The 26,108-nt window shown below is 39.1% G+C and overlaps 5 protein-coding genes across 5 annotated transcripts; 2 read left to right on the top strand and 3 right to left on the bottom strand.

Moving 5' to 3' along the window:
• Nucleotides 1–117: 117 nt before the first annotated feature.
• Nucleotides 118–1,811, top strand: CLUP02_10711 (uncharacterized protein; the record flags this gene model as incomplete). The annotated part of the gene is made up of 3 exons (XM_049289684.1): nucleotides 118–444; nucleotides 512–1,371; nucleotides 1,457–1,811. 3 exons carry the CDS (start codon nucleotides 118–120, stop codon nucleotides 1,809–1,811), a joined length of 1,542 nt encoding a protein of 513 aa, XP_049146829.1.
• A 1,188-nt stretch (nucleotides 1,812–2,999) lies between these two features.
• On the bottom strand, nucleotides 3,000–3,667 carry CLUP02_10710 (uncharacterized protein; the record flags this gene model as incomplete). Its single annotated transcript, XM_049289683.1, has 3 exons — nucleotides 3,000–3,252; nucleotides 3,382–3,538; nucleotides 3,622–3,667. 3 exons carry the CDS (start codon nucleotides 3,665–3,667, stop codon nucleotides 3,000–3,002), a joined length of 456 nt encoding a protein of 151 aa, XP_049146828.1.
• Nucleotides 3,668–10,526: 6,859 nt separating this feature from the next.
• On the bottom strand, nucleotides 10,527–11,349 carry CLUP02_10709 (bZIP transcription factor; the record flags this gene model as incomplete). Its single annotated transcript, XM_049289682.1, has 3 exons — nucleotides 10,527–10,868; nucleotides 10,931–11,116; nucleotides 11,176–11,349. The coding sequence occupies 3 exons, from the start codon at nucleotides 11,347–11,349 to the stop codon at nucleotides 10,527–10,529; spliced, it is 702 nt and encodes a 233-aa protein (XP_049146827.1).
• A 481-nt stretch (nucleotides 11,350–11,830) lies between these two features.
• CLUP02_10708 (uncharacterized protein) lies at nucleotides 11,831–12,686 on the bottom strand (the record flags this gene model as incomplete). Its single annotated transcript, XM_049289681.1, has 2 exons — nucleotides 11,831–12,373; nucleotides 12,582–12,686. 2 exons carry the CDS (start codon nucleotides 12,684–12,686, stop codon nucleotides 11,831–11,833), a joined length of 648 nt encoding a protein of 215 aa, XP_049146826.1.
• Nucleotides 12,687–13,257: 571 nt separating this feature from the next.
• CLUP02_10707 (uncharacterized protein) lies at nucleotides 13,258–13,569 on the top strand (the record flags this gene model as incomplete). Its single annotated transcript, XM_049289680.1, has 1 exon — nucleotides 13,258–13,569. The coding sequence occupies one exon, from the start codon at nucleotides 13,258–13,260 to the stop codon at nucleotides 13,567–13,569; it is 312 nt and encodes a 103-aa protein (XP_049146825.1).
• Between the last annotated feature and the right edge of the window lie 12,539 nt (nucleotides 13,570–26,108).

The following is a 26,108-nucleotide window of genomic DNA, read 5'->3' as shown; positions in this document are numbered from 1 at the left end:
GAAAGTTCTGTAATGTTCTACGGTTAATTGTTTCTCCCACTTGGTCTTCTTCAATGAACCATCGCTCTAGATATCTTCCACGATCGATGCGTATTATACCCTCCTGAAGCAATACGCATGATGTCGGCTCCATCCATCCAGGCATTCTATCAAAGGGAGGTTCCTGCCACGCCTCAGGATGCTTCGAGAGATAGGACGGGATTTCCGCGAGCCGACGGCTTCACACAAGCAGAAGTCGAGTCTGGACACGACCCCCTTGGCCGAATATGGAACCCATTGGAAGAGTACTCGGAGGTGCATATCGGGCAAATCGAGCCAGGCCCGAATCGAATATGCTTCACCGGCCGCGTCGTCAACTACGCACCGGCTCTGCTCGACTCCAAGAATAATTACAACCGTCCGGCACATCAGCTGATTATTGTTGATGGAACCGGTGCAATAGCAGTATTTACGACCTCCTCTTCTCGAGTGCACTCCCTCTAAGGAGACACTTGCTAATTCCTTTACATAGGTAAAGGTAGTTCCCATCGGAATTCCGGCATCACTGCTTGTGATAGGACAGCTCGTCACCATATGGGCCACTTGGGTAGGATCCACTGGAGGTTCACATCATACCAGCATTCCATATGTGACCACGTGGACACCCATCAATCCTACGAATGTTGGAAGCAAGCAGTTCATTCGGTTCCTCCCGGACACTATTGAAAATCAGCAACTCTACAGAATGCCTTTGGAGTGCGACCGAGGCAAACAGGATCCCAAACCGCTTCCAGGTTTGATGACTCTGTGTCAATATCTCAAAATGGGACACGAAATCGCAGGGGCTCGGATTGTTGTCTGCGTCAAGAGCATTGGATCTCGAAAACGTGTGAAGTCGCGAAACAATCCGAGAGAGTTTGAACTTCTCGAGGTCACAGTTTGGGACGACACCGCCAGCTGCCTGTTGACTCTCTGGGAAGACAAGGCAAACTCCGCCAGGTTCTGGAAGCCCAATAAGACCATGCTACTCTTTACCAGTCCGAAGTTTGTACCCCCTTCCGACAACAAGTCACTACCCTTGAGCGCCAGCATCGGTCTTGATCACAATACCTTAATTGATATCGATCCGAACTTCCAGGATGCCAACTGGCTTCGACAGTGGGTGAAGAAGAGTGTCAAGAAGGAGAGTGTCTATGTGCCTTTTCCCAACGACATTTGGAATGCAGAAGAAGCTGTCCATGGACCAGTTCGGGCGCTCTTTACCCTAGCCGAGGTGGATGACTTCGCTCGGGGTGACCCGGCCAGTGACTTCACCGGCAAGCTAAACTTGACCATACTCGGTATAGACCTTCTCGGTCTTCATCGCAGAAAGATGCTTTGCTGTATAGAGTGGTGAGAATGGACCCTTCCTCTCTGAGTCCAGTCTACTTGTAGCAATCAAGGAGCGCACCACGGCTGACGAGTGCGCCTCCTCTAGTTGTGGAGTTCCCCTCTATGCGAACCAAACATCCGCGAATTGCAAGAACTGCTTGCAGAAGAAGTCTCTCGTTCTTAATCCCCGAATCATGGGTATCCTGGCAGACGAAACAGGTTGCGTTGCACAGGGGAAGCTTGTCTGGAGTGACCAGGCCTGGAGCGAGCTCTTCTTCCCCGCCTTCGAGTCGAGTGACATGGTGAACGCGGAGCCGGAGGTAGCGGGCGAGGCGAAGAAATTTCCATCTTGGCCTCATCCTGTCGCTTCGTGGGAAGAGCTTACCTTGAAGGATGCCAGTAGACTCCGAGTCTTGGAGGAGCAAATGCTGTATGCTCGTTTTACTTTAACATTCGGCTAGTCCCCGTTTGTCGAGCGGCTGTGTGTGCTTGGAGTTGAGTGGTGAAGGGTTCGTATTTTCCAATAGTGGCTCAGAAGCGGGGGTTGCAGTTCTGTTTCGTCATGATGTTGGTGGTGTAAAGGGGTGCTCAGCTGGCGATGAGGGGTTAGGACGAGGAACTCAGAGGGAGATAGCCCGCGTATTGAGGGGAATGTAAAGGAAGGCAGATTCGACGAGTATTTCGCTTTCTGATGGCGCATATGACTACAAGTGGCATTGAAGGTGGCTTGCCTATAGCTGTCTGCTCATATCAGGCTGAATTGAAATTGTTTTAGCAGGTGTATGCTCTGGCGAAGTGACGGCGTGGTGATGCTTTGCTCAGAACGTGGCTGCCTAGCAGCTTGGATTGGTCCCAAGTTGCTGGGTACCTTACCTTGAGAAGATTTACGTTTTGATGGCCGTTGTTGCTGAAAAGCTTTGAAGCATTGACTTCTGAATCCGTGTTGATTCCTCATTTTCGTCCGTGAGCTGGAGGCCTTCCTGTCAACGTACATGTGAGACCAGTACGGGATTGCCGTAAGTTTTGGGCCACGTCTGTGATTTGCGTTTACCTGTCCACAAGCGTGGTGGGTGAGGCTGCTGCGAGCAGTCCAGTTACATCTATCATAGGGCCTCAAAGAGCCAGAACAATGATGACTGACATACCATCAACCAAAAGCTTCATGAAGTAACGGCATCACCCCCATTAGTTGAGTGGGTCGCGATATGACAGGCTCATAAGCGTCACGAACAGATATGGCAAAAGTAATTGGTACAAGGCATGGGTCTTTTACTGAGACCATTGGCCGTTTGATTTATGATGATACAAGGGCGACTATTTCATCGCCAGGTCATGATAAGTTCGTGATGCATACTGTCATCCGCCACCGAGGCAGTCAATCTTTCGAGCGGAGATCCCCCTAGATCCCCGTTCTATTCCTCGAAATACAAAGCCATATGTCGCCGAATCCGTTTCGAAAGAGAAATGATTGAAGCAAATAACAGAATGTCCTCCCATGCATATTGTAATGTGTGTTTGTGTTGTAGTGTTTGATGTTAACATGGTTCGGAGGACGAACAAGAAAAGCCGTGAGGTGAACATTGACTGCCTTGCCGGATAGCGGTTATGAGAGTGATTGCACCCGAATAAGAGACATCACAGTCGTACAATTAGTGCTTGGTGATCTTCTCATCACCATAGGCGGAAGAGCGACCACTCTCGGAGGACTCGGTCTTGGTGAGGTCCTCGCCGTCTTCCTCGGAGGGGCCGTGTATGGACTCTTCAAAGACAGGCTCGGGTTCGTTGACGTCGAACTTGGTCTTGAAGGCGCCGATGTTATCAGCGAAGCCACTGCTGTTGGTGCGGCGGCGAGCATTGGTGAAGCGGAAGTCCTCGTCAATGACTTCCTCGCCAGCATTGCCCCTATGAAACATGAAGGTTAGCAATTGAATCTAGTTTAAGTCAAGCTGGCGTGCGTTGGCAGGATACGGCGGAGCTTTGAAGTTGCCAAGAAGGGCGTGTGTAAGTGGGGTAGAGGGGGTCCAAACTTACCAATTGCTTCTGCCGCCACCATTCTTCTTCACCTTCTTGGGATCGACGCCCTCGTGGCCGTGCTTCGCAAAGTAGCGAGGCAGGTGCTCTTGGGGAGAGGCAGTTCCGTCGGCCAGGCCGGCGTGGTCACGGTCGTTGTACTTGTGAGATCGAGTCACTGAGACGAGTGTTAGTCGAAGATGCCAAGTGCCATGTTGCTGCCCGAAATGGGATGAAGACACAACGATTCAAGGGTTGAACATTGCCCGTAGAGGCTATTGATGTTCGATTCGGCAATGGAGACCATAAAAAGTCGGGGATGATGGGGAAGAGCATCACAGAAAGGTTGGTGATGCGGGGGAGGTGGAGGCTTCACAGCGTTAGGAGGGGAAAGGGATACTGACTCTTGATGGAATTGGTGTTGTTGAAGAGTTGGTGTAAGCGTGTAAGGTGTTTGAAGAGGTTCAGGAACAGCGATGTGAGATTGAGGAGGGTTGAGGTTGGTTGAGGTTGGTCAAAACTGATCGTCTTTGATGAGTTGATTCGATGGTTTGAGGAACGGCTTGATGGGTTGTAGTGATGTGAGGATGATGGAGGGGAGGAGGGGAAGATATGTAGATGAGGAGAGCTACTCAGGATGCTTTTAAAGAACGAATGCTCGAGGGGAATGGCAGCCTATCACATCACGCGATCATCAGATAGCTTGCCCAATGGGGTGGCATGGCAAGGGGGGAAGCAGCGAGCAGGTCCGGAACGGCTGGGGGTTCCTTTGGGAAAGTTGGATCGCGTGACTTGATGCAACGGACGGAGGGGCTGCTGCAAGGGAAGCACATCAGGACGGCAGGAGCGAGCTGGACGAGGAAAGGCAGGCCCAAAGAGAAACGGGGTGCCACTGGGAGCACTGGGACACATGGACGGGGGCCGGCCGGCATGGACTGGGAGTGGCCGGGAGTGGAGATGGACGTGGACTGACGCCAGACTAAACCTTCATTATGCCACCTTTTTGTTGTCCCTCTCTCGCGGCATTGAGGAATTGGAGACTAGGGAAGGTGTTGTCTTTGCTGGTCGGCCGGTCTCCAACACTGCATAGCTCCACGCTTTACGTGCCTCGACGTACCTTTCCTTTGCTATTCCATCACCCGCCCCCTCCCTCTCATCCAGTTGCTTGGGGTTCTTGGTTAGAGCTTCTCCTGTTGCCAGATCATCCAATATTGACCATTCCCCGTCTATGAGAGATGTTTCCAATTGTTTCTTCCTCAAAGAAGTCGCTCGTTCTTCTGACAGATGTGCAGCCATGACTGATTGACCACGGGAGCACAGTGACGCAAAGGGGCCCACTCGGATCCGGGGTCTCAGGTACGAGCCCGCAGCTGGGACGGGTGGCCAGATTGCGGGGTAGTGGATACCTCAGTACCAGCCGCCGCTAACCCGGTACATCGTCCAAGCCACTGTATCCCAGCGCCCACCCAAGTACCGGAGCAGCACGAGACCAGTACCTCCGAACCCTTGCCATCGAGCCATTTCGGGGCCGCAACTGATCCAAAACTGCCCATCGTCAGTCTCGTCTCACACCCGTTGGTTCCTTTTTTGTCTCTCCATCAGCCGTCGCTGTTGTTGTCGTCGTCGTTTGCTCAACCGCTTCTTTTTCGTTTGTTTACATCCATTCCTGCAAGGTAACGCCGCAAGGGTCTCAATTGTGCCATCCTGCTGCTTGGTTCCGAGGTCGGGGACCCAAGCTGGCACGCGTGGCTGAGGCAGCTTCTTTCGTGCCTCGTTTGGGCCAATGTGGAAGCTTCGCTATTCTGGCCTGAGCATGGCGCATTGCAACGACTCCATCACGGCAAGCTGCATCAACGGGGCACATGATCATGCTCATGCTCGGTGACTGCCGTCTCCCTTCCGTTTCCCACTTTCTAGGCTTCATGTCTCGTTACTGCCCTTTGCTTTTACCTAACGCATACTGCCTCACGGAGACCTTTAGAAGCTCCATGATAAACTGCTCCCAGCTTGATGGGGAATGAGGATCCCCAATGGGTCCTCAAAGCCGTCAGCTGCCACAACCTCGCCTGCGTACCTTAGACCCCCAAACCTCAAGAAATCCCGTCCCAACAAGTCTGAGATGCCGCTGCATCTCGCGGAGAATTGACCGTATGATCTGGAATTCCGCGTTTCAATCTCGGTCCCCGAAACCCCTGGACCAGCCAAGCTTGTCAGGTCCGAGTCAATTGACCAATGGCCCCCACCCTGCTCACGCGAAGAGCTTTCTAGAGCTATCTCGAAGCCAACTTTGCCTCCCCCGATCTCGCAATACATCCTACGCTGAAGCCTGCTTCGACTGCTCAGCTGCCTTTCAACTTCAGACAAGATTGGATTCAAGGGTTCGGTTCGGCGCATGGATCGGAGAGCTCACGAGCAGCAGAGAGATCCTCTCTCTTTCGGCCCTGTCCATCGATTGACAGCTTGTACATACAAATGGACACATTCGCTAGCCCCTCTGACTCGCACGAATCGGTTCCCCGCCGTCTGTGCACTTGGCAACACTCCTCCCATCTACCCTGCAGCTGGTTGTCTCGACGGCGCGCTTGACGTGTCTCCCATCTACCTGCCGCATTCCCATCAAGGCTGTCATCCCATTCGTCAGTTGACAAACCGGCCGATGGGGACCGGGCCCATCTTCAAACGATCTCCGGCTCCGTTTGCCAGGCTTTACTACCTCTCGGCCCTATTGACTTTATCTGGTCCGGATCTACTGTCGTATCTATCTGGGGCTCTATCTTCTGCTGACCAGATAATGCTATCAGTATGTGTGGATTATATGGTCATGCCGACGATTGCGGAATCGATGTTTCCAAGATTCTATCCACAGAGTCACGAAGGCAGAATTGGCAGATAAGTGACAAGGCGATTTCGGAGTGCTCGTCATCCCGAACTGCCTCATTAACAGCGGGGTCCGGTCGCTATCGATGGAGCTCGACGCAAGCGGCCACGCCTCAGCTCCCCCACGGGTCCCGTGACAATTGTGCCGTGAATGTCCCACTTCGATCCTCGCATCGATCAGTCTCGACCTAGTATCGCTAAGGATTGTGTGAGTCAAGTCTGTTATCACGAAAACTTGCCGTAAGGCCTCAAGCTTTCTCTGTACAGCAGTGAAATTTGATCGGCATCTTCGTGATTGAGTCATCGAATCTTCGCCAAAGTTCCACGCCACAACGGCCCACTCAGGACGTCGCTCTCTGCTTGCCGGAGCCCATCCTCGCGCATTTCCAATTCGTCAATCTAGCAACATCGTTCTCCTTATCATGAATTGATCATTTTAATATCTCGACAATGTCGTGAGAAAGAAATTTCTAGACATTTTGCATTCCATTCGCTCTCAGGGTCGTCACTTAGGCTTGGTCACACAATGGAATCAAACTTGGAACATGACTCTTGCGTCCGTCGACCGTCCGAAGATCGTTTCCGAGGCCTTGAAGACACATTGCTTTTTGACCCTCTGCCTAAGGATACTATGCTATCACCGCCAGCATATTGCCTTCATAATATAAAGTGCGCCCAGATCAGCCGACGCAAGCCCAGACGAGATCTAGGCAACTTGAACTCAGATGTACCTCCCCACGCTTATCCTTCCCACCATTTCAACCCGGCTAGGTAAGATTCAAGTTATTGGTTCAAACTTGGAGTATTACTGTTCAGGTGAACATAGAAATTAGTTGAGGAACGATCGTTGCATCTAGTGGTCTGCTGGCTTCTTAAGGTTGACTTGATGAGACTCACCTCGTACTGTGAGCCAGCTGAGCGTCGACGCATCTCGTAATTGTTATCAGGATACCATCATTCCCTTGAATCAAGGAAAGAAATATTTCTCCTAAAAGTAATGCAGCATCCTAGCTATCTTCTAGTAAAGACCACAGCGATATTTGCTTCCTTGATGCCATGAAAGACAAGGTCTATTCCGATTGGGGTTTATCTGCTTCTTTCCTGGCAGACTACAGTGCCATTTGCTCATAGCTGGTCACATCAAGTTCTCTGAGGCGTAGGCTCAAGCTTAACCTGAATTTCTGGAAGGAACCTACGACAACTGACAGCCACAAACTTGTCTTGGGGGGTCCTCGACTCCACGACCATGTACCGTCAAAATACACAAAGCAGAAAGCATATGTGTATGAGCTCAAAGCCTTACGTTGCTATGTATGCAAGGAGCCGCATAACCGCTATCGAGATGTCGGTCGTTCGTGCCATCTTTGCAAGAAATGTACGAGAGCCGAATGAAGCAATACTCGTTTGAAATGCCATGTCACAATCAACCGCCTGATATCCGAGAGTATTTCTTCGTCGTCATTGACGGTTCCTGTCCAATGGTCCAGCAATGAAGTCTGGCGCTGTTTACCAAGTCCGGACGATTCTTCATTGTCAGAGCACCTCGCTCGCCAAATTCGGCCTTGCTATCCACGCTTGTCATCATCAGGTACCTCCTATGTGGTGGGATGTGTCCTGTGTTTCTTCAGACGTAATTGTAGCGCGAAGCGGTGGAAGATTTCGTTGACCTTGGTGATCTTGACCAAGTAGCAACATGCGCGGCGGGGGGAAAAGACTCATACCTGCCCTAGACATACTGCAAGTACTCGTTTCAACGCATTCGGCTACTGACTAGGAAAACACTAACTCGGATCAGATCAACGAAGGAAATGCCTTCGTCTGTCAACCCGGCATGTTAAAGTCAGCGTGACAAAGAGTCGTCAAATCAGCTTCGGAGTTCCCGAGATATCAAGGTCGGTAAGGGGCAACGTAGCATTCCGAGCTCCGAATTACTCAACTATCACACTACATGAGAGTAATTCAATCAATGCTCATACCTTTGCAGAGACATACGGCAATCCGAAGAGTCTCCCACCACTGACGTTGTCACACCAGCGGAATGATATTAGCTGCAAAGGCGGCATGTAAGTCAACTTGTTAGTAGAAGCAAGGGATTGATTACCCTTCAAACACTGTCCGTATTATACTGAGTTCTGAGTCTGACTTGGGTACATAACGTGTCGGCAGCTTCCGAACACCAACATCTTCATGCCCAACAACGAGCTCAGAAGAAACTATACCCCTGCCGCAAGAAGTCTCGAAGAGCCAAAGCCACCATTCATCCCATGTTGAGAGACACAAGCACGGCCATTTAAACGCCACTCCATACAATTGATGATCGTTCGTGTAAGATATCAACGTAAGCAACACACAAAAACCCAAAATTCTGGAGTCCACAAGCTGTTATCTCGGATCATCTCAAACAATTTGCCACGAGCTGAACAACCACGAGTTCACGGCGCTTCGCGCACATACCCAAGAATAAACGATGAAGCCCAAATGCATTGCAGATCTAGCCGCGTCCTCTTCACAGCCACACACGTTTCAACGCAGGCGCGCTTCTTAAACTTGCTCAAGCTTCGGGTTCATCAAGAAAAAAGCTTCATTGTTTACGCATGAACAGCGAGGCTTAGATATCTCCAGGTTACATGTACGAACGTCCTAAACAGCGCGGGTCTCGAAAGCTTAACGTGGTGAAGGAAATAGCATCAACTAGGAAGGCAGGTAACGGAGCCTGTCCTAGGAGCCAGTAATCTTTGCTTGCTCGCCAACATCTCTTTGGGCCCCCAAAAAGGAACAAGGCTAAAAATGTCGTTGTCGTCGAACAGGGTGCTGACGTGAGTCGATGATGAGTAACATCCCGCTTTGAAAAATCGACCCTCCTCCACTCTCACACGGGTTTAACAGGGCTGAGGGCAGGTGTATGCATACGCAAACAGATACCGGCAAGGTGAGGGTATAGGCAAGGCGACCAACAAGCCTTGTCCCTTCTCCTTTAGCTTTACTGATTTTGATTTTTCTCTGGCTTGCCGGCCGTTCTTGCTCAACGGTTGACGGATTTTATCCCGGTGAGCCAATTACAACAGCCCCCAAAAGCTTGGGAGGCTCAAACCTCCGCCCCGGAGCTGGGTTCTTCCCACAAGGATCTCGGCAAAGCCACGCACACCACACACACATCTCGAGGCCCTCCTCCCCAAACTCGAACCCAGGTAAAGAGAAAATCGCCTGGCATATACCCATTCCAGAATCGCATGTAAGTATCTCACCAAGAAAGCTCACTTCCGTCCTGCATTGAGAGATTGATCTACAACCCACCCTCCCTCTCGGATGGCTGTACCTTAGCATGGTGATATTTATAAACGTAAACCCCCCCATCTTCCAGCTGAACAAGGTTATCAAGAACTAGGCAGAGACTTAACCCATGCCCGTGGTCTTCTCCGCCCCCTCTCCCTCAGCCATGCAGACCGAGATTCTCTCTCTAAACCAAGGAAGAAAGGCCCAAAGAGGAAAGAAAAAAACAGGTCTCTGACCGAGAAACTTTAGAGACTGGGGGACTCTTGTACGATTCTACCGTCATTGAGTTGCGGGGTTGCCTATACTAGTCCCAAACTCTGAGAATCCCACATCTAGGTAATTTGGAAATGCGCAGTCTTGGATGGGAATCTCACGTGTCATTTCATATTCTGCTCTCGACTAAACTTCCCTAAAGTTTGTTTTTCCCATTGCCCCCCCCCCCCCCCCCCCCAACATCCGAGCCTCCCCTCTCTTTGAACGAGTGTGTAAAAGACTAATTGTGTGTGCATCGTGACATTCGAATGCGGGGAAAGAATTTCCTCTCGGAATGGCCTCCCATCGTTGTCATCATCATCAAGAGAACTGTGAACCAGACTCCGATATTCCCAAGAAACGCCAGATAAAACAAGAACAAAAGTAGAATGAAGTCCGATGCCTGCCAGCCCATGTTTGCCATCTAATAATAGAGCCAGGAATCTCAAGCACGCCGGGACCCAAAGCAAGTAACAAGAAACCAGAAAGAATAAAGCTGATGAGAAGAGTGAGTGTGATTGAAAAGAGAAAAAAATCAGGCGAACCTCCGCATTCGTCAAGCCAGTCGGTCGTATTCCATCCGTACGTTTTTGACAGTCATGTCATTCGATTGCGCGTCCATATCTTGAGCATCCGATCTTTTTCTTCTTTTTCCTCGAAAACGAGTGAGATGTTCTTCGCGGCCCCTGTTTTTGCGTTTCTCTTGCCGCTCGCTCAATTACCCATTATCCGACCCCTCTCTCTCAAGGCAGCTTTCCCACTCTTTAGAGGGTGTAAGTCTGCATATCCTGAAACATGAACATGTTGTCCGCGAATTCCATCGCGCCTGGGTGTGACGACATGCCCATGTGGGCGGCGGCCGTCGGATCGTAAGCCATTGCCGGCGCGGCTGGGTGTCGCGGCATGTGTTGATGTTGCTGTTGTTGCGCCGACCTCGCTTGCGCTCCCCGAATCTTGAGGAACTCGGCGTGGAGGGCAGAGTAGGCTTGGCTAAGGGAGTCATTCTTCTGCTTCTGGTCTGAGAGCATGACCTCGAGATCCTTTATGCGCTGATCTTTGCGCTCGCGGTATGCTCTTTGTGAGGCTCTGTTTTGTGCTCGACGACGCTGTTGAAGATTTGGGTTAACCCACTGCTACAATTGAGTTGACGTCAGGTCTGGAAACCTACTGAGAGCACCGAAGGGGGCGCATTCTTGTAACGATTTTCACGCTTTCTCTTGGCTGGGCCCTTGGTTGTTCCAGCTTTCTCATCCATGGTAGGCTGAGGTGATGCTGTATCGCGGGAGGAGCTCATTGGGCTAGGATAAATGCCTTGGTCGGTGCCATTGAAGTCGTTTACAAAGGTCATGTCAAACTACGACACGCATTGGTCAATTTGAAATCTCTTTCTATGCGAATGAGGCGCCAACTCACGGTTGAGATAATGGGGCTCGTTGACTCAGATGAGCTGGCAGTGTCCAAGTACTGCTCTGTTTCGTCATAGACGTACAGTGCTTCCATATCCAAGAATGCATCCATGTCGTCGTACATGTTGAGTGGCAGTGAGTGGTCCATGTGTAATGATTGGGTGGCAGTGGGGCGAGGCATGGAAAAGTTATATGGTGTGTGAGATGGAAAACGGGTCGATTAGATGTTGTCTCGTGGTTCAAGGGCTGTGAAGTCTGGGCGAACAGTGGGATGATATATACGAGGAGGTGAATGGGCAACGCGTCGTCTAGAAAGGTGTGTCTGGAAGGTGATGTGTAATGCGAACTAAGCTACACCATGATGCTTTGCAACCGGGCTGGGAGGAAATATATATGGCGCGACGCATGGGATAAGAGACGCAGCAGACAAAGCTAGGCTCCGGACAGGGTGCCGGTATGTCAAGACTCGGGGAAACTAGTTAGTAGAGCAGAAGCTACATGCACATGTGTGAAAGCAGTATCCTCTGGTTCGTAAATACGTAGGTAAGCAACATTTTGACAGACATTGCCAGGACCACAACGTACATACCGGCAACGCAACAATTCAATGGGGTACAGGGTCGTCGATTGGGCCCCAGATAGCGCACCAGCTCGTGGGCTGCTTAGACGCATAGCAGTCCCTCTCGCACCCTCCTTGTTCCTGGTCCCTGGCGTGGTACTCTGGGTAGCGTGATGGAGAAGCCAAGAGCGAAAGAAGAATCGCCGCCGCCTCCATTCTGGGCCTGGTCGAAGAGCTTGAACTGGGTGGAGGGGTGGTGATGGTGCGGGCAGGGATGGATATGGAGACCGCCGCTGTCTTTTTTGCATTTGCCAAGGACCCCCTTCGAACGGGCTGCGATGTTGCAAGGGGTCCCAGCAAGACGGAACCAGATTTGAACGGGTTGACGGGTTAGGACGGGAGACGGTGCGCAAAGACGGAGGTGAGGGGTCGAGTAAGCCGACGCGGTGCCGTTTAGCTTTGGCCCTGCCGCCGTTGCATGATGCTGAGCCTTCTCGACCACGACGTCGTGTGTAGGCCAGTTGGGATAGCTCTGCGTCTTCAGGTTCTTAATCTGACGAGTCGAAAATTCAGACGACAGGTTTACGAAAGCATCGCCGCAGCCAGATCTAGCCTCTTCGTCTGGTCTGCTAGATTCTTCATGATCCTAGCCTCAGTGAGAAGAATTTAGAAAACCTGGAAAGGCAAACGTCCGTGTTCTCGCCTCTTCGGTCTCCTCTTCGGTGAAGACGACGCCAAAGTTATCTTAGACTCGCTTCTTCGCTGCCAAAAAGTCATGCTCGCTGCGAGTCAATAGCAACACTGCATTGCCAACGGTTTTGAGAATCTTTTCTACAAGCCCATCCATGGCTTACTGAGTTGGCCAATCCGTCCGGCATGCAGAAGGTGTTAGTGACCGGCGCTGGAACCACGAAAGCAATCTCTGCATTCGTCGACGTCGCCCAAGACCGAGAAGGCATGGGAGGGGTGTGGCAAGTCGGTGGGCTGCTGCCGAGCGTAGGAATCGCAATCCCGCCTTTTGGGATTCGTTTCCCAGCAGCAAAGCTTTATTCTGGATAGACTTCTCGTTGTAAAGGGCGGAGCCCAATTTGGAACTGAGCTGTGGGGGGGCAGCACAGTAAGGGTGTATGCATAACGCGGCAGCAGCTTGGGGCATGCCGTTCTGTCGCCGTTCTCCGGGGGATCTCGAAGATGAGATGCCCAGTGCGTCAAATACCCTTATTGGATCGCCTGCCGGGGCGAAGAACAGGACGACATATTCTGAGATAGGATGGGGCGTTGTTATGTCTGGTTGATGACATGTAAAGTTGCTAGACGGTGGTAGCTGTTACACGCTTCGGCTTGCCCTGTTGCCCATGCCAAAAGTCCTTCTGGGCGTTCGTATCAGTCACAGCCGGCGCAGACTCGGGGCTGCGGTCTCTTGTCGGCTTCTAGCGAGAAGAAGTGTCCAAGCAATATGACGAAGGTGATGACTACGTCGCACAGGCTTCGCATGCTTCCGAATCCCACGAACTTGGGTAAGAGTTGCCAATGCTACTCAACCCCAAAAGAAGCTGTCTACGTTTGCTGTTCTTTCCGTACGCATTTCGTTACGAACCACACCTACAATTAATGGTATGCAGGATAGTGGCACATCCACCGCGTGAGTGCAGCTTTGGCAGGGAATCGTTGCCTTGCCAGGCTGGCCCGGTCCCAGGGCCCAAAGCTAAGGTACTCCGCAGTGCCAACAATAGAAGTCTCCTCAAGTCTTGCTTGCGAAGAAACGGGCACCTTACGTCAAACTTGCTGCGACGGGTCTGTCAGCTGTCAATGGTGGTTGGACGTCTTCTGGATAGACTTTAACTCGGTCGTCGGCCGGAGCTAGGGCGAGGCAACTAGAAATCCTACACTAGGACACAAGAGAGATGCTGGTGGGATCCTATACGCACTTCCCAACTTAATTTCCGCCAGAATGGCCAATCCCTCCCGTCGCTCTTTTGATCTTGATAGACGGCATTGTTTACCGATATGTATCGAGGAACCTTGCGACAGTGTTGTGATGCTGTGCTTCGGTCTACAGCGCATTCAGCTAGTCGGGACGGGGAGTGGTGTGGAACAACATGCGAGAACAAGAGAGAAAGAGGGGGAGAAGTAACATGGGATTTGTTATCTTTACGGCAGACTACAAGAGGCACTCCGCCAAAACCGTTCTTTCTAATAGACCTACGGCTACTATAAATTTTAGGTATTAATAGCGCGACTTTCTTATATATATAAATGAATATTATAATAAATCCCGTATATTATTATAAGGAATTGCTTACGACTATAAGTAGTAGTAGTTATATAAGGGCGGTTATATAAGAAATTAGGCTATAAGCACTTAACTAGCGAGGCTATAATATAAGTATAAGTATATTATAAGACTAAAGCTTATAAAGTCCTTTATAAGGGCTCTGCTTTTTAAAAAGTTCTTTTATAATAAGATCCGTATACCGGTTACTAAGTTATTAGCATCTTATTATTAACTATATCCCGAATTTATTATAATTACTTCCCCCTTATATAACTTTAGTCCCTAAAGTTATTATATAATATCTTTTTTTAATACTAATAATAAAGCTATTAACGTCGTTATTTATAATAGATTCCGTAAGGCGTTAATAATATCCTTTTTTACTTAGGAATAAGGTATTACTCCTATTTCCTTATTTAACGGATACTTTATTATTATTATTTAATAATAGTACGCTAACTAGTTACTAAGTTAGTAATATATATTCGTAATAAAATATTTTAACTATTATAATATATAAAAGCCCGCTTAACCTCGCGGTTATTATTATTACTAAGCTATGAATTATAATAAAAGATTTTTTATTTATTACTAGTCGCGTGTTTATTTTTTTTTTCTTTTTTTTATTTAGCGACCGTTTTGCGAATTCTTTCTTATATAACTATACTTTTTTTTTTACGATATTTTAATTCCGTATTATTTTTTAATTATAACTCTCTCGCTATATTATCGCTAAGTATTTACTAAAATGTTTACTATTTTATATATTTAGGATATATTTAATATAGAGTATAATTTTAAAAAGGGCTTTTATAGTTTTTATAGCGGTGCTCTCTATATACGCTACTTAGCTAGTCTATATTATAATATTAACGAGCTTATTTATATTACCGGCGCTTATATTACTAAGTATATTATTTATTAAATTAATAAGAAGAAGTGTTTTGCTATAAGTTATTAAGTCCTCGCTAATCTATTACCGAAATATTAGCTAACGATATTTCTTAGGTTCCTAAGGAGCTATATAGCGCTACTTAATTTATTTAAAATACTTTTATAAAGTTTTGTAATACTAAAGAATAGGGTAGCTTTAACTCTTATAAGCGCGGCTACGTTCTTTATACCTTTAACTATACTATTAATATATAAGAAAAGGTAGCTATTTATATTATTAACCCGTCGGTAGGTAATAAAATAAAAAAGGTCTACTTTAAATAAGCTACTCTCTAAGAGCTCGCTACTAATTATAAGTATTTAAACTTATTAATCTTAATTATAATAAGTCGTTAGTAATTATTTAGTAAATTTTCTTTTTATTAACTTAGATTTCTTTTTTTAGGCTAGTATCCTTAATATTAATAATAAAACTAAAATTATCTTTTATTTTAGTTACTTCTAGCTAGCTTATTTTTATAATAATAGCTATATAACCACTCTACGAAATAACCTTAACGCTCTAACTTAGTATTATAAAAAGACTCTTAAGGGCGTTATTATTATATATATCTAAAAGTTTCTTACTTTTCTTATTTTTTATAAACGCGTTACTAAGTTCTTAGTAAATAAGGTACTTATTTATATTATTATTATATATAGCGCTACCCCTATTTCCTACGGTCCCGAGACTCGGACTCTTATTAAGAAGCGTGCTTTTATTATTAATTATATTCTTAATAATAACGACGAGCGGGACGATTTTAAGTTTAAGTTTAATAAGTTTTAGCGCGAGGATACCGAATCTAAAGAGCTTAGTAATAACTTAGAGAATTCTTTTTTTTAGCGTCGTAATAAGCACTACTACTTTAACGTTAATAACTTACTAACCCCTACTTATAACGCTCTCTTTAGTATAAACGAGGGTACCCTAGCTTTTAGTTATATTATTTTAAATTTTAATAAGGCTAGTATTACGCTCCTCCCGCTCTAAGTAAAGGCTTTATAATAGCTTAATAAGGTTATTATTTATATTAAAATTAAAGCTACGGGTCGTAATAAGTAGTTCGACGTTATTAAGTTCTTTATAAATATTAATATTATTAAGGTCCCTTAGCTTAACTAAGACTACGAGAGCGTTATTTTAAATAACGTCCCCTATCCCCGACTTATTATTAATAATAATAGCATTACGGCCCCTACTTCGCTTCTTACTCTATTTCTTATTATAGCTCTTATTATACTTCTTATTATAGCTCCCGTTATACCTCTTATTATAGCTCTTATTATACCTCTTATTATAGCTCTTATTATGCTTTTTATTATAGCCTTTAATAGCGACTAGGCGGCGAACGCTTTATAAACTACTATTATTAATATATATAATATTCTGCGCGACTTTAATTACCTCCCTTTTACTTATTATAATATTAATAAAGTTAACGGCCTTATTTTAAATAGTTAGCTAAGTATGCGTACGAAGCCTCTCTGCTTTTTATTTATTAAGCGGACTATTATTATTAATTATTAAGCTTTAGAAGTATATACTAGAGCTATTACTATTATTATTAATATTATATAAGTTGCTCCCCTTACGTAGCTAGATCTTAGCGATCTCTTAGCGACGTATTACTAAGGGTTATAATATTATATCTTTTTTTTAAAGATTGCGCTAGGTTAAATAAAAAGGGTTCTATAGTATATTATTAATTAACTTATATTCGGTAACTTTTTATTATAAACTTAACGTTTATTATTTTATTTTATATATACCCTTTTTTTATAGTATTTAAATTTATTAACTACTTTTACTACCCTTTTAAAATACTTAATAAGCTTTTATATATTATATTTAGTAAGCTACTTAGCTTATTCAATAAGATATTATAAGTTTTTTTCCTCGCTTTATATCGTAACGATTTTTTTAACTTTTTAAACGTTTTACTCGTCCTTTAACTTTAGGAGATTTACTATTTAGTTACTAACTATTCGGCGATTTCCCTATAACTTAAGCTAGGAAATTAGGAAAACATTATATATTTTTTAATATTATTTTAGTAAATATACTCGGTAAGCCTATTTCCTTACCCTTTTAGCTATTACTATTTTAATATATCTTAGTACTAATTTATTATTTTTAAATCGTATATTCTTTATTAATAGGCCGACGACCTTTTTATAATTAAACTTTTTTAAGGTATGTTTTTTATTATAATAAGCTACTTAGCTTTTAAAAGCTTATGCTTACGCTCGCGTAGCCTAGGCCCTAATCTTCTTAATTTTCTAAACCCTTTCCCGAACCCCTTAGACTATAGCTTTATAATTAAGTATATATTTAATATACTTAAAATAATAGCTATATAATACTATATATGGGGATACTTTTATAATAGAGTATTAGCTATTATTATATATAAACTCGGCCTCTTTTAGTTACGCTACTTATTTATTTAGCGAGCCCTTAGTATAGACTTTTAAATACTTTTTTAATATTTAATAAGTTTACTCTATTTAGCCGTCCGTTTATAGGTAATACGTAGTAAATAGTTAACGACGTATTATCCGTTTTTTAGTAAACTCTTTTTAAAATGCGCTTATAAAGAGCTTATTTTTATTTATAATAATGCTTTTAGGTATACCGAACTTATATTTAACCTCTTAGTATAGGATACTTATTATTTATATTACGTTAAGTATTTTAATAATAAGTAAGAACTTTACGAACTTTATTATATAATAAATAATAATTATGATACTATCGTACTTTGTACTATTATTACGAGCGCTTAGTAATAGTTCTATAATAAAGTTTATAAATATTTTTTAAAATAGGTATAAGGGTAGTAGTAATAACTATAACTACCCATACGGCTTATATCTTAGGGTTATAACTTTTAAATAATACTTATAGTTCTTAACGTATTCCTAAATATCTCGTTAAATATTTTTTTAGTAAAACTTTTTTTAAATTAGCTCGAGAGTTTTCGTAACTCTTATATAACTTACTTTATAATTATTATAATATTAGTAAAAGATCTTTATTTAAAGAGATTTTACTTAAGGAATAATAAGTCTTTTTTTTAAAAATAGTATGCTCTATTTATTAAGTAAATATACTCTTAGCTCGCTAGCTATAGTACGAACTTTTATTAATTATAATATATAGAACTCGTTTTTAACCTATAGTCCTTTAATAAGCTCTTTAGTTTTTAATAAGAAATAGGAAGCGAATACTATTTTATTCTTTATAAGCTTTTTTATAATAGGGCGTAGGATATACTATTTTAATATAATAACCCTAGCTCTATCCGACTCTTTTTTATCCTTACTAAACCGTTAATAAGCGTTTATTAATAACTCTTTTACTTTCTTACCTCGAGTTATTATAATAATAATTATTATTATTTTATTAGTGCGCCCTATAATACGTTATTAATATAGGGGAGAGGATTCCTTATCCTTAGAGCTAGTTAATATTTAGCTAGGATTGCAAAAGGAGGCTTTAACTACTTAAATATATACCTTAATAATATTATTTTATTTTTTTAAACTAATTATTTTTTACTAAACGTTAGGTAGTAGTTTATTAATAAGACATAGCTTCTAAGCTAGTATAGGGAGGACGTTTTTATAAAGCACTTCTCTTTTTATATAGTTTAGCTTTTTAAATAGACCGTTTGCTAGGTTCGTTTTCCCTAGCTAGTATTCTAAGTTAAAGTTAAATATTAATAGTTTATATATTTATTTTACGAGCTTTTTTTAAAAGTCTTATACTAGTGCGCTAATTACTCCTTTAAGTACTTAGTAGTCCGTTAGGACTATAAACTTTTATAAAAGGCCCTAGAGGTAATAAGCCTAGTACTCTAGCCCTTTTATTATAATAAGTAGTTCTTATTAGCCCGTAGCCTATTACTACTCCGTATTTATAAGTTTTTATAATTAATAAGTAACGGGTTACTATTTTTTATTAGCTTATTACGATAAAATTGCTATAATAGCTTTAACCGAAGCGTCGGTTTTTATTTATATAATACGTTATAAGTTTTAGTACGTAAGTACGGTTACTAAAATAAAAGCGACTTTTAGCTAATTAAATACCTCGTTTACTTCCTTAGTCTATTAGAAATCTTTTATTTACCCCTTTTTTATTTTTAATAATACTATTATTAGTATAACGATGCCCGAGTATTTAGTAATAAACTTTTAATAGAAGTTATAGAACCCTAAGAATACTTAGATATCCTTAATAGACTCTAGCGCCTTTTAGTTAGCGATCGTTTATACTTATAACGAGTTAATTTTAATTCCTTTTGGTATAATAATATAACTTAGGAACTCGACCCTCTTTTAATAAAACGAGTATTTCTTAATATCCTCTATATACTACTCCTTTATTATTAAGTAGATTATTAAATCGTTTATATATACTATATAATAAGTATTTAGTAAGTTAGCGAGCGCTCGGTAAATATACGCTTAGAATATTACGGGTGCGTTCGTTAGCCCGAAAGGTATAATAATATACTTAAAGTAACCGTATCGGTTCCGGAACGCTATTTTTTATTAGTTTTTTTTTTTTAATTTAAATACGGTAGTAGGTATCCCTAATGTTTATTTTTAAGATCTATTTCGCTCTATAAAGCTTATTTAGGAGCTTATTAATAAGCAGTAGTAAGTATCGATTCTTTATAATTATTTTATTTAGCTTGCGGTAGTTTATATAAAAATATAGCGTATTATCCTTTTTTAATACGAAGAGGATTAGTACCCTAGCTTTATTAACTAAAGGTATAATGCGACCGTTTACTAAGTTTTTAATAATATATACGCGAAGCTTATTAAGTTATTTTTTATTTAACGGATAGATAGGACTATATAGTAGTTTAGTATTTAGAACTAAGTTAATAGAATATTCTACTCCGTTATATAATTACGGTCCCTTTGCTAACTACTCGTTAAATATCTCTATTTTTAATTAAAGTTCTAATAGTAGACCTCTTCGTAGTTTAGTCTTTATTACCCCTACGATGCTTTTTATAGTAGCGATATATAATATATATACCCTTTTATAATTCTTAACGATATCGCAAGCTATTATTTCTAATTTAGTAACCGAAATAGGCTCGTATAACTATATATTCGTTACTATATTAATACGAATACCCTCTTAGCTTATTAATAGTTATAATAGTAAGAGGTCTACTATTTCTTTATTCTTATTAACTACGGCAAATAGTTACTAAATCTTCTTTAGTTACTTATAGTAGTTAATAAGGAAGAGCGTTAATTAATAAGCTTTCTCTTAGCTTATAACTTTACCCTAAAAGTCCCTTAACGAGGGAGCTATAATAGTAGCCGGGGTTAACCCTAAGTAGGTTACGAACCTAGTACTAATAATATTTATTTCGGAGTATATATCTATATTAACTTTTACTAGCCTTTTAGTAATACCTCGTAGAACTATTACCCTACCCTTTATAATTATTCTTATTAGTACCCTTTTAATACTTAGCGTAAGTATATTAGGTATATTACTTATGTTTATTTATTTTTTAATAAGTTAACCTTTATAACTTTTAGCTCGGTAGTAACCCGTTAGACAGTTACTAACGTTAGTTTTAATTAGGGGTACGTTAGCTTATCGTTACCCCTACTTCCCGATTTATTTTTTTAGTATTTATTAAATATATAGCCTATTTTGTTATATATAAAGTATTTAATATTGCTATTATAACGCTTTTATAATAACTTAGTACGAGTACTTTTATTATATAGCTTTTATAATATTACTCCTAGCAAGTCCTTAGAGCCTAGCTCTTTAGAGCTCTTTTTATTCTTTTTTTTATAAAAGGGGGATATTTAATACGGTTGCTCTAATAACGGATATAGCCTCTTTTTGCCGTTTTTTTATAACTAATTACCGCCTTTTTACTAATTTAATAATTATAGTTTATTAGCCTTATAGGCTATATTACGTACTTTCTTAATTAAGACCTTATAACGAATTAGATCGTCCTATAACTAAAATAACAGTTTAAAAAAGAATTAGTATACTTCTACTTTTAAATTCTTTATATTGTTTATACTTAAGTTATAATAGATCGCTAACTACTTAGCGAGGAACTAGGTAGGGGTCTAGCCCTTTTTTAACCTCTTCGTCCTTAGCTTTTTATAGTATTCCCGTTTTTAAGTCTCGGGGTTTATATATTATTAGCGAATAAACGCTAAGAAGTTACTTTAAAAGAGGGGATTTTAGAGGCTCTTTTTATAATTATACTATTACGTTTATAATAATAAGGATATTTTAAATAGGGCTTATTTAATATACTATTTTATAGTGCTTTTTATATAAAGCTTATTATTTACTTTTATAATAATAATTTAGTTTACTACTTAGGTACTCGTAAACTCTTTTTTAATCGGTTTATAGTTATAAAAAGGAGGCTTTTTATATTCTTATTAACCTAAATACGTCGCTAGCCGCTCGGTAAGCTATTAAATAAGCTCCTCGTATTAATACCGTTCTTAGTTTTAATTTTTAATTATTATTTTTATTATTTTATAAAAATAAGTTATTATTAGGCCTATAGGGTCTATTAAACTAGCTATTTTAGTATTACTTACGCCTTTATACGCACCTTAACCTCGTATATTTAGTAATTAATTATTAATAAACGCCCCGTTTATAATAGATAGGGTCTTTAGGGTATTAACGAGGTAACTAGCCCGTGAGGGTAATTTGCCTTAATTATCTTCTTTATCTAGCTCTTTTATAGATATTAGTATTTAAATAGGACTTGCCCTATAATAAGCTCGTTCTCCCGGACGGAATAGGGTTAAATAGTCGACTCTAAATAGCTATAACTCGTTAATATTAATAGCTTTTTACTAATAGCTAAGCGTCGTTTTATTAACGTTCCGTTCGTTTTTATAATTTATTATTATTTATACTAATTATTTTATAAAAGTAAAAGCTTTAGAATTATAAAAGATTAGGCTATAAATACTTAACTAGCGAGGCTATAATATAAATATAAGTATATTATAAGACTAAAGCTTATAGAGTCCTTTATAAGGGCTCTACTTTTTAAAAAGTTCTTTTATAATAAGATCCGTATATTAGTTATTAAGTTATCGGTGTCCTATTACTAGCCGCATCCCGAATCTATTATAGGTTATACTACTTAGTAAAAATAGAGTAGCTAGGGGGCATATCCTCCTTACTAATTTCTATTATTAATTAATTTCCCTTTCCTCTTAACTAACCTAATATTCTTTAAGTAAGGTAAATAATCCGCCTACGCCCTTATAGTTATTTATTAGCGATTATATTTCGCTTTATTATACTTTATGCCCTTTTCTACTTTACTTTTATTACTATTACCTAATTATATACGCAATTATAAGTATAATATTCGCGATTTGCTAATTAGAAATATTAATTAGGTATAATTAGGTAATTTTATGCGCAATTGCTAGTGTAATTTTTACTAATTAGTAATTGTACTTCTTCTTAGGCTAATATACGCACAATTATAAGTATAATTACGTATATATACCTATTTATAATTTAATTCTTTTTATTTACTTTTTTCTTTAGTATTAACTATTTATGTATATATACTAACAATTTCGTATAGGATACTCCCTTTTCTAATAATTACGTACGCCGTATAATACTTATAATAAGCGCTTAATATAGCGTTCCGGCCCGTATTAAGGGTATATAGCTCCTAACGGTCCCCGTATACTAACTTACGTAATACCCTAACGACCTTATATCTTATAAAATAACCTCTTACCTCCTTACTAATACATATACTTCTATATAATAGCTTCTTTATTATATAGATTTTTATATTATTTATAAGCTCTTTATCTTCTTTTTCGAAGACTTTTTACTAAATCTATAACTTTAGTATTATATAGGTTAGTATATACTACCCTATATTATTTAATATTATTATATTAACTTATATAATCTAGCCCTAGCGTTAGATTAAGCTTAACTCTAAGATTACTAAGAATAGCTATTATATACCCCTAGATATTACCGTAACTCGTACTTAGGCTACCGATACTATTTAAATAACTATATATAATAACGCTAAAACTAATACTAAGTCGTGCGCCCGTTATAAGGCTAGTAAAGGTATTTTCGCTAATTGCGTTACTTTTATAAGTAAGGGCTATTTTAATTATAACTATATATTTACTATATACGAGTATACGCTCGTTACGCCTCCTATTATTACTCGTACGTTACCCTATACTATTTTATATCTATTTATAGTTTATTAACGGTTCGTACTAGTTCGTAATACGCTTATTAAAGTTATTAAGCGCGGTTATAATTATAAGGGCCGTAATAAAGTCCGTATTAACACTCTATTTAAGTTTTTAAGTATTATCCCCGCTATATACTTTTATATAATAGCGGAAGCTTTTAAATAAGTAGCTAAGTAGGCTAAAAATAATAAAGAGGGTATATATAATAATATATAGGATTATAAGGAGCGTTACTAACTTATATAAACTCCGAATAAGGAGTAATTAATTTAATATTCTTATATAGTATAGTATAGGAGTTTATATAAGTATATATTAAGATATAATATAGTTAGGCTTAATACCCGGGTAATAAGGCCCTTATAGAGTCGTAGGGTACTTACTAACTATAAATTAGAGTATATTTACTTAGTTTAGCCTATAAGAGGCCGTAACTAACCGTATAAAAGCTCCCCCTAAAGTTTAACGTTTTTAATAAAATTATAAAACTTTTATTTATTATATATTATTATTATATACTTTTCTATCCTTTTTAGCGTTATAGATCCCCGTAAGTATCTATATTTCTATATATATATTTATAAAACCTTATAAGTAAAAGGATATCCCTATATATCGCTATAATTATATATAAATATTTACTTCTTACTTAAAATTTCTTTTTTAGTTTTTTATTTTATATATTACTATTTTTTTAAAATAGTACAACCGCGTATTAATCTTTTATTATATCGAACAATAATTATTATAAAGTTAGAGAGTAATTAGACTTATAATATAATTATTATATATATTTTTATAGTTTTTAGTACTAGAATTATAAAGCGAACTTTCGAACGTTAACTTACGAAATAGGACTTATAACGAGAAGAGCGTACGGTCTTTTTTAAAGATTTATTAATTCGTATTTAAGAATTATTTTTCTAATAATACTTAAACGATAAAGATATCCTTTTTTAACTCTAGTCTAAAGGATTTATAATTACGGCTATAGGATTATTAATACTTCGTTAATAAAATTAGCTTTAGTAATAATAAATATTAAAATAGCTCGTAATTATATAATAACGATTAGAAGAGTTCTTTTTTAGTATACTAGAGGTTACTTACCGTATTAAAAGGTACGGTAGAGAGTATTTTTATATATAGGTTTATTAATAAGCTTATATTATTAGCTAAGATAAACTATACTTTATATATTATAAAACCTTTTTATAATAAGTTTAAGATCGGTTAAGTAAGATAAGGTACTATTATAAAGGGTTTATAACTCTTAGATTAAATTATATTTAGTCTTTAGATACGTACAATAAGCTTTTACTATTTAAATTTAAGATCTATATTAGTATTAATACTTATTCGTAGTTTATTATATAGTTCTATATAGGGGTTTTTATTTATACGTCCCGGAATATACTTATATAATATTTTATTATTATTTAATAACGGGGATTTATACTATTATGAGTTTATTTAGACCGAGGGAAAGAAACCGTTTTTATGTCTAGTATTTATTACTACTTTTTATAATACTATTTAATAATAGAAAGTCTAATTATATTCCGTAATTATTAGATTTTTAATAAAAGTATCTATAACGTTAAGATTAAGAGTTAGTAAAATCGTCTTTATTAAAGTAGATTAGTATATTAGTAAGTAAGTAATATATATCTTAGTATATATAAGTATATTTACGTTTATAAGAATACTTCTAACTACTTAAGTTCTAAGGGCTATTCTATATAGATATACTCTCTAACTAAATTATACTTCTATTTACGTATATACTACTAATTCGTTCTAATTTTATTAACTTCGTATAAATTTAGAACTCTTATTGAATTCGTTATTAAAAAGGTCGCCTTTATATTATTTCTAATTAGTTATAGTAACTATATTATTAACCTATATTACGAACTATATAAGACTTTATATAACTAATTAATTAAAACTAAGTTTAATAACTATTAAACGTTATTTAAAATAGTAATAATCTAGACGTATATTTTCTTTAAGCTACTTTATAAATTTATATTTTAATTATTAAGGGCTCCCTAATTATATTAGCTAAAAGTACGAAGTTTAGCGAGGTTAATTATCTTTATTTTAAAGCGTATTAATATCTTCGTATTCGTTTAAAATAATATATATATAATAAGCTCTAACTAGAAGTTACTTTACTTAATAAACTATAGGGCGGTATTATATAGGTTAAGTAAAGATTAGAAGACTTTAGAATTAATCTTAGAGTATTAAATAGCTTCGTAATTATGAGCGATATTAAGGACAAAGAAGAATTATAAATATAATTATAGTTTACTCTAAACTATTTATTAACGAGAATGCTCGTTTTTATCTTTATAATATATTAAGTTATTTATTATCGTAAATTTTATCTTCTTATTAAACTATTATAATCTCGTCTTTTTTATCGTTTTTATCCTTTTTAACCTTTTTCTTAGCTTTTACCTCTTTCTTAACAATCTTCTTTTTTTACTTAATTAATAATTCTTTCTTAATTTTTATCGTTAGTTTAATATTAATACTTATTAAAAGCCGTGTTTTTGGAATATTTTTATATATTAATTTACCTAAAGTTTTAGTTATAATTAGCTTTATACGACCTTTTCCCTTTTTTACTAGCTAAGGTTTAATAATTAATAACTCAATTCTAGTTTAAGAAATAATAAAAAGTTAGTAATTATCTTTTTTATATAAGATCGTAGCTTTAAAAAGGAATCTTTCTAAACTTATAACTTCGTACGCTACTTTATAGTACTCTAAAATATTATAAGGATTCTTTATATTAATTAAAAATACTATCTACTCTATTAAAAGAATTTACTAGTTTATTATAAAATATAAAATAATAAATCGTATTATA

Source organism: Colletotrichum lupini, chromosome 5 (assembly GCF_023278565.1).
Source record: "Colletotrichum lupini chromosome 5, complete sequence".
NCBI classification, from domain to species: Eukaryota; Fungi; Ascomycota; class Sordariomycetes; order Glomerellales; family Glomerellaceae; genus Colletotrichum; species Colletotrichum lupini.
The sequence above is the reverse complement of the archived record's forward strand: the minus strand, read 5'-3'. Positions and strand labels throughout refer to the sequence as shown.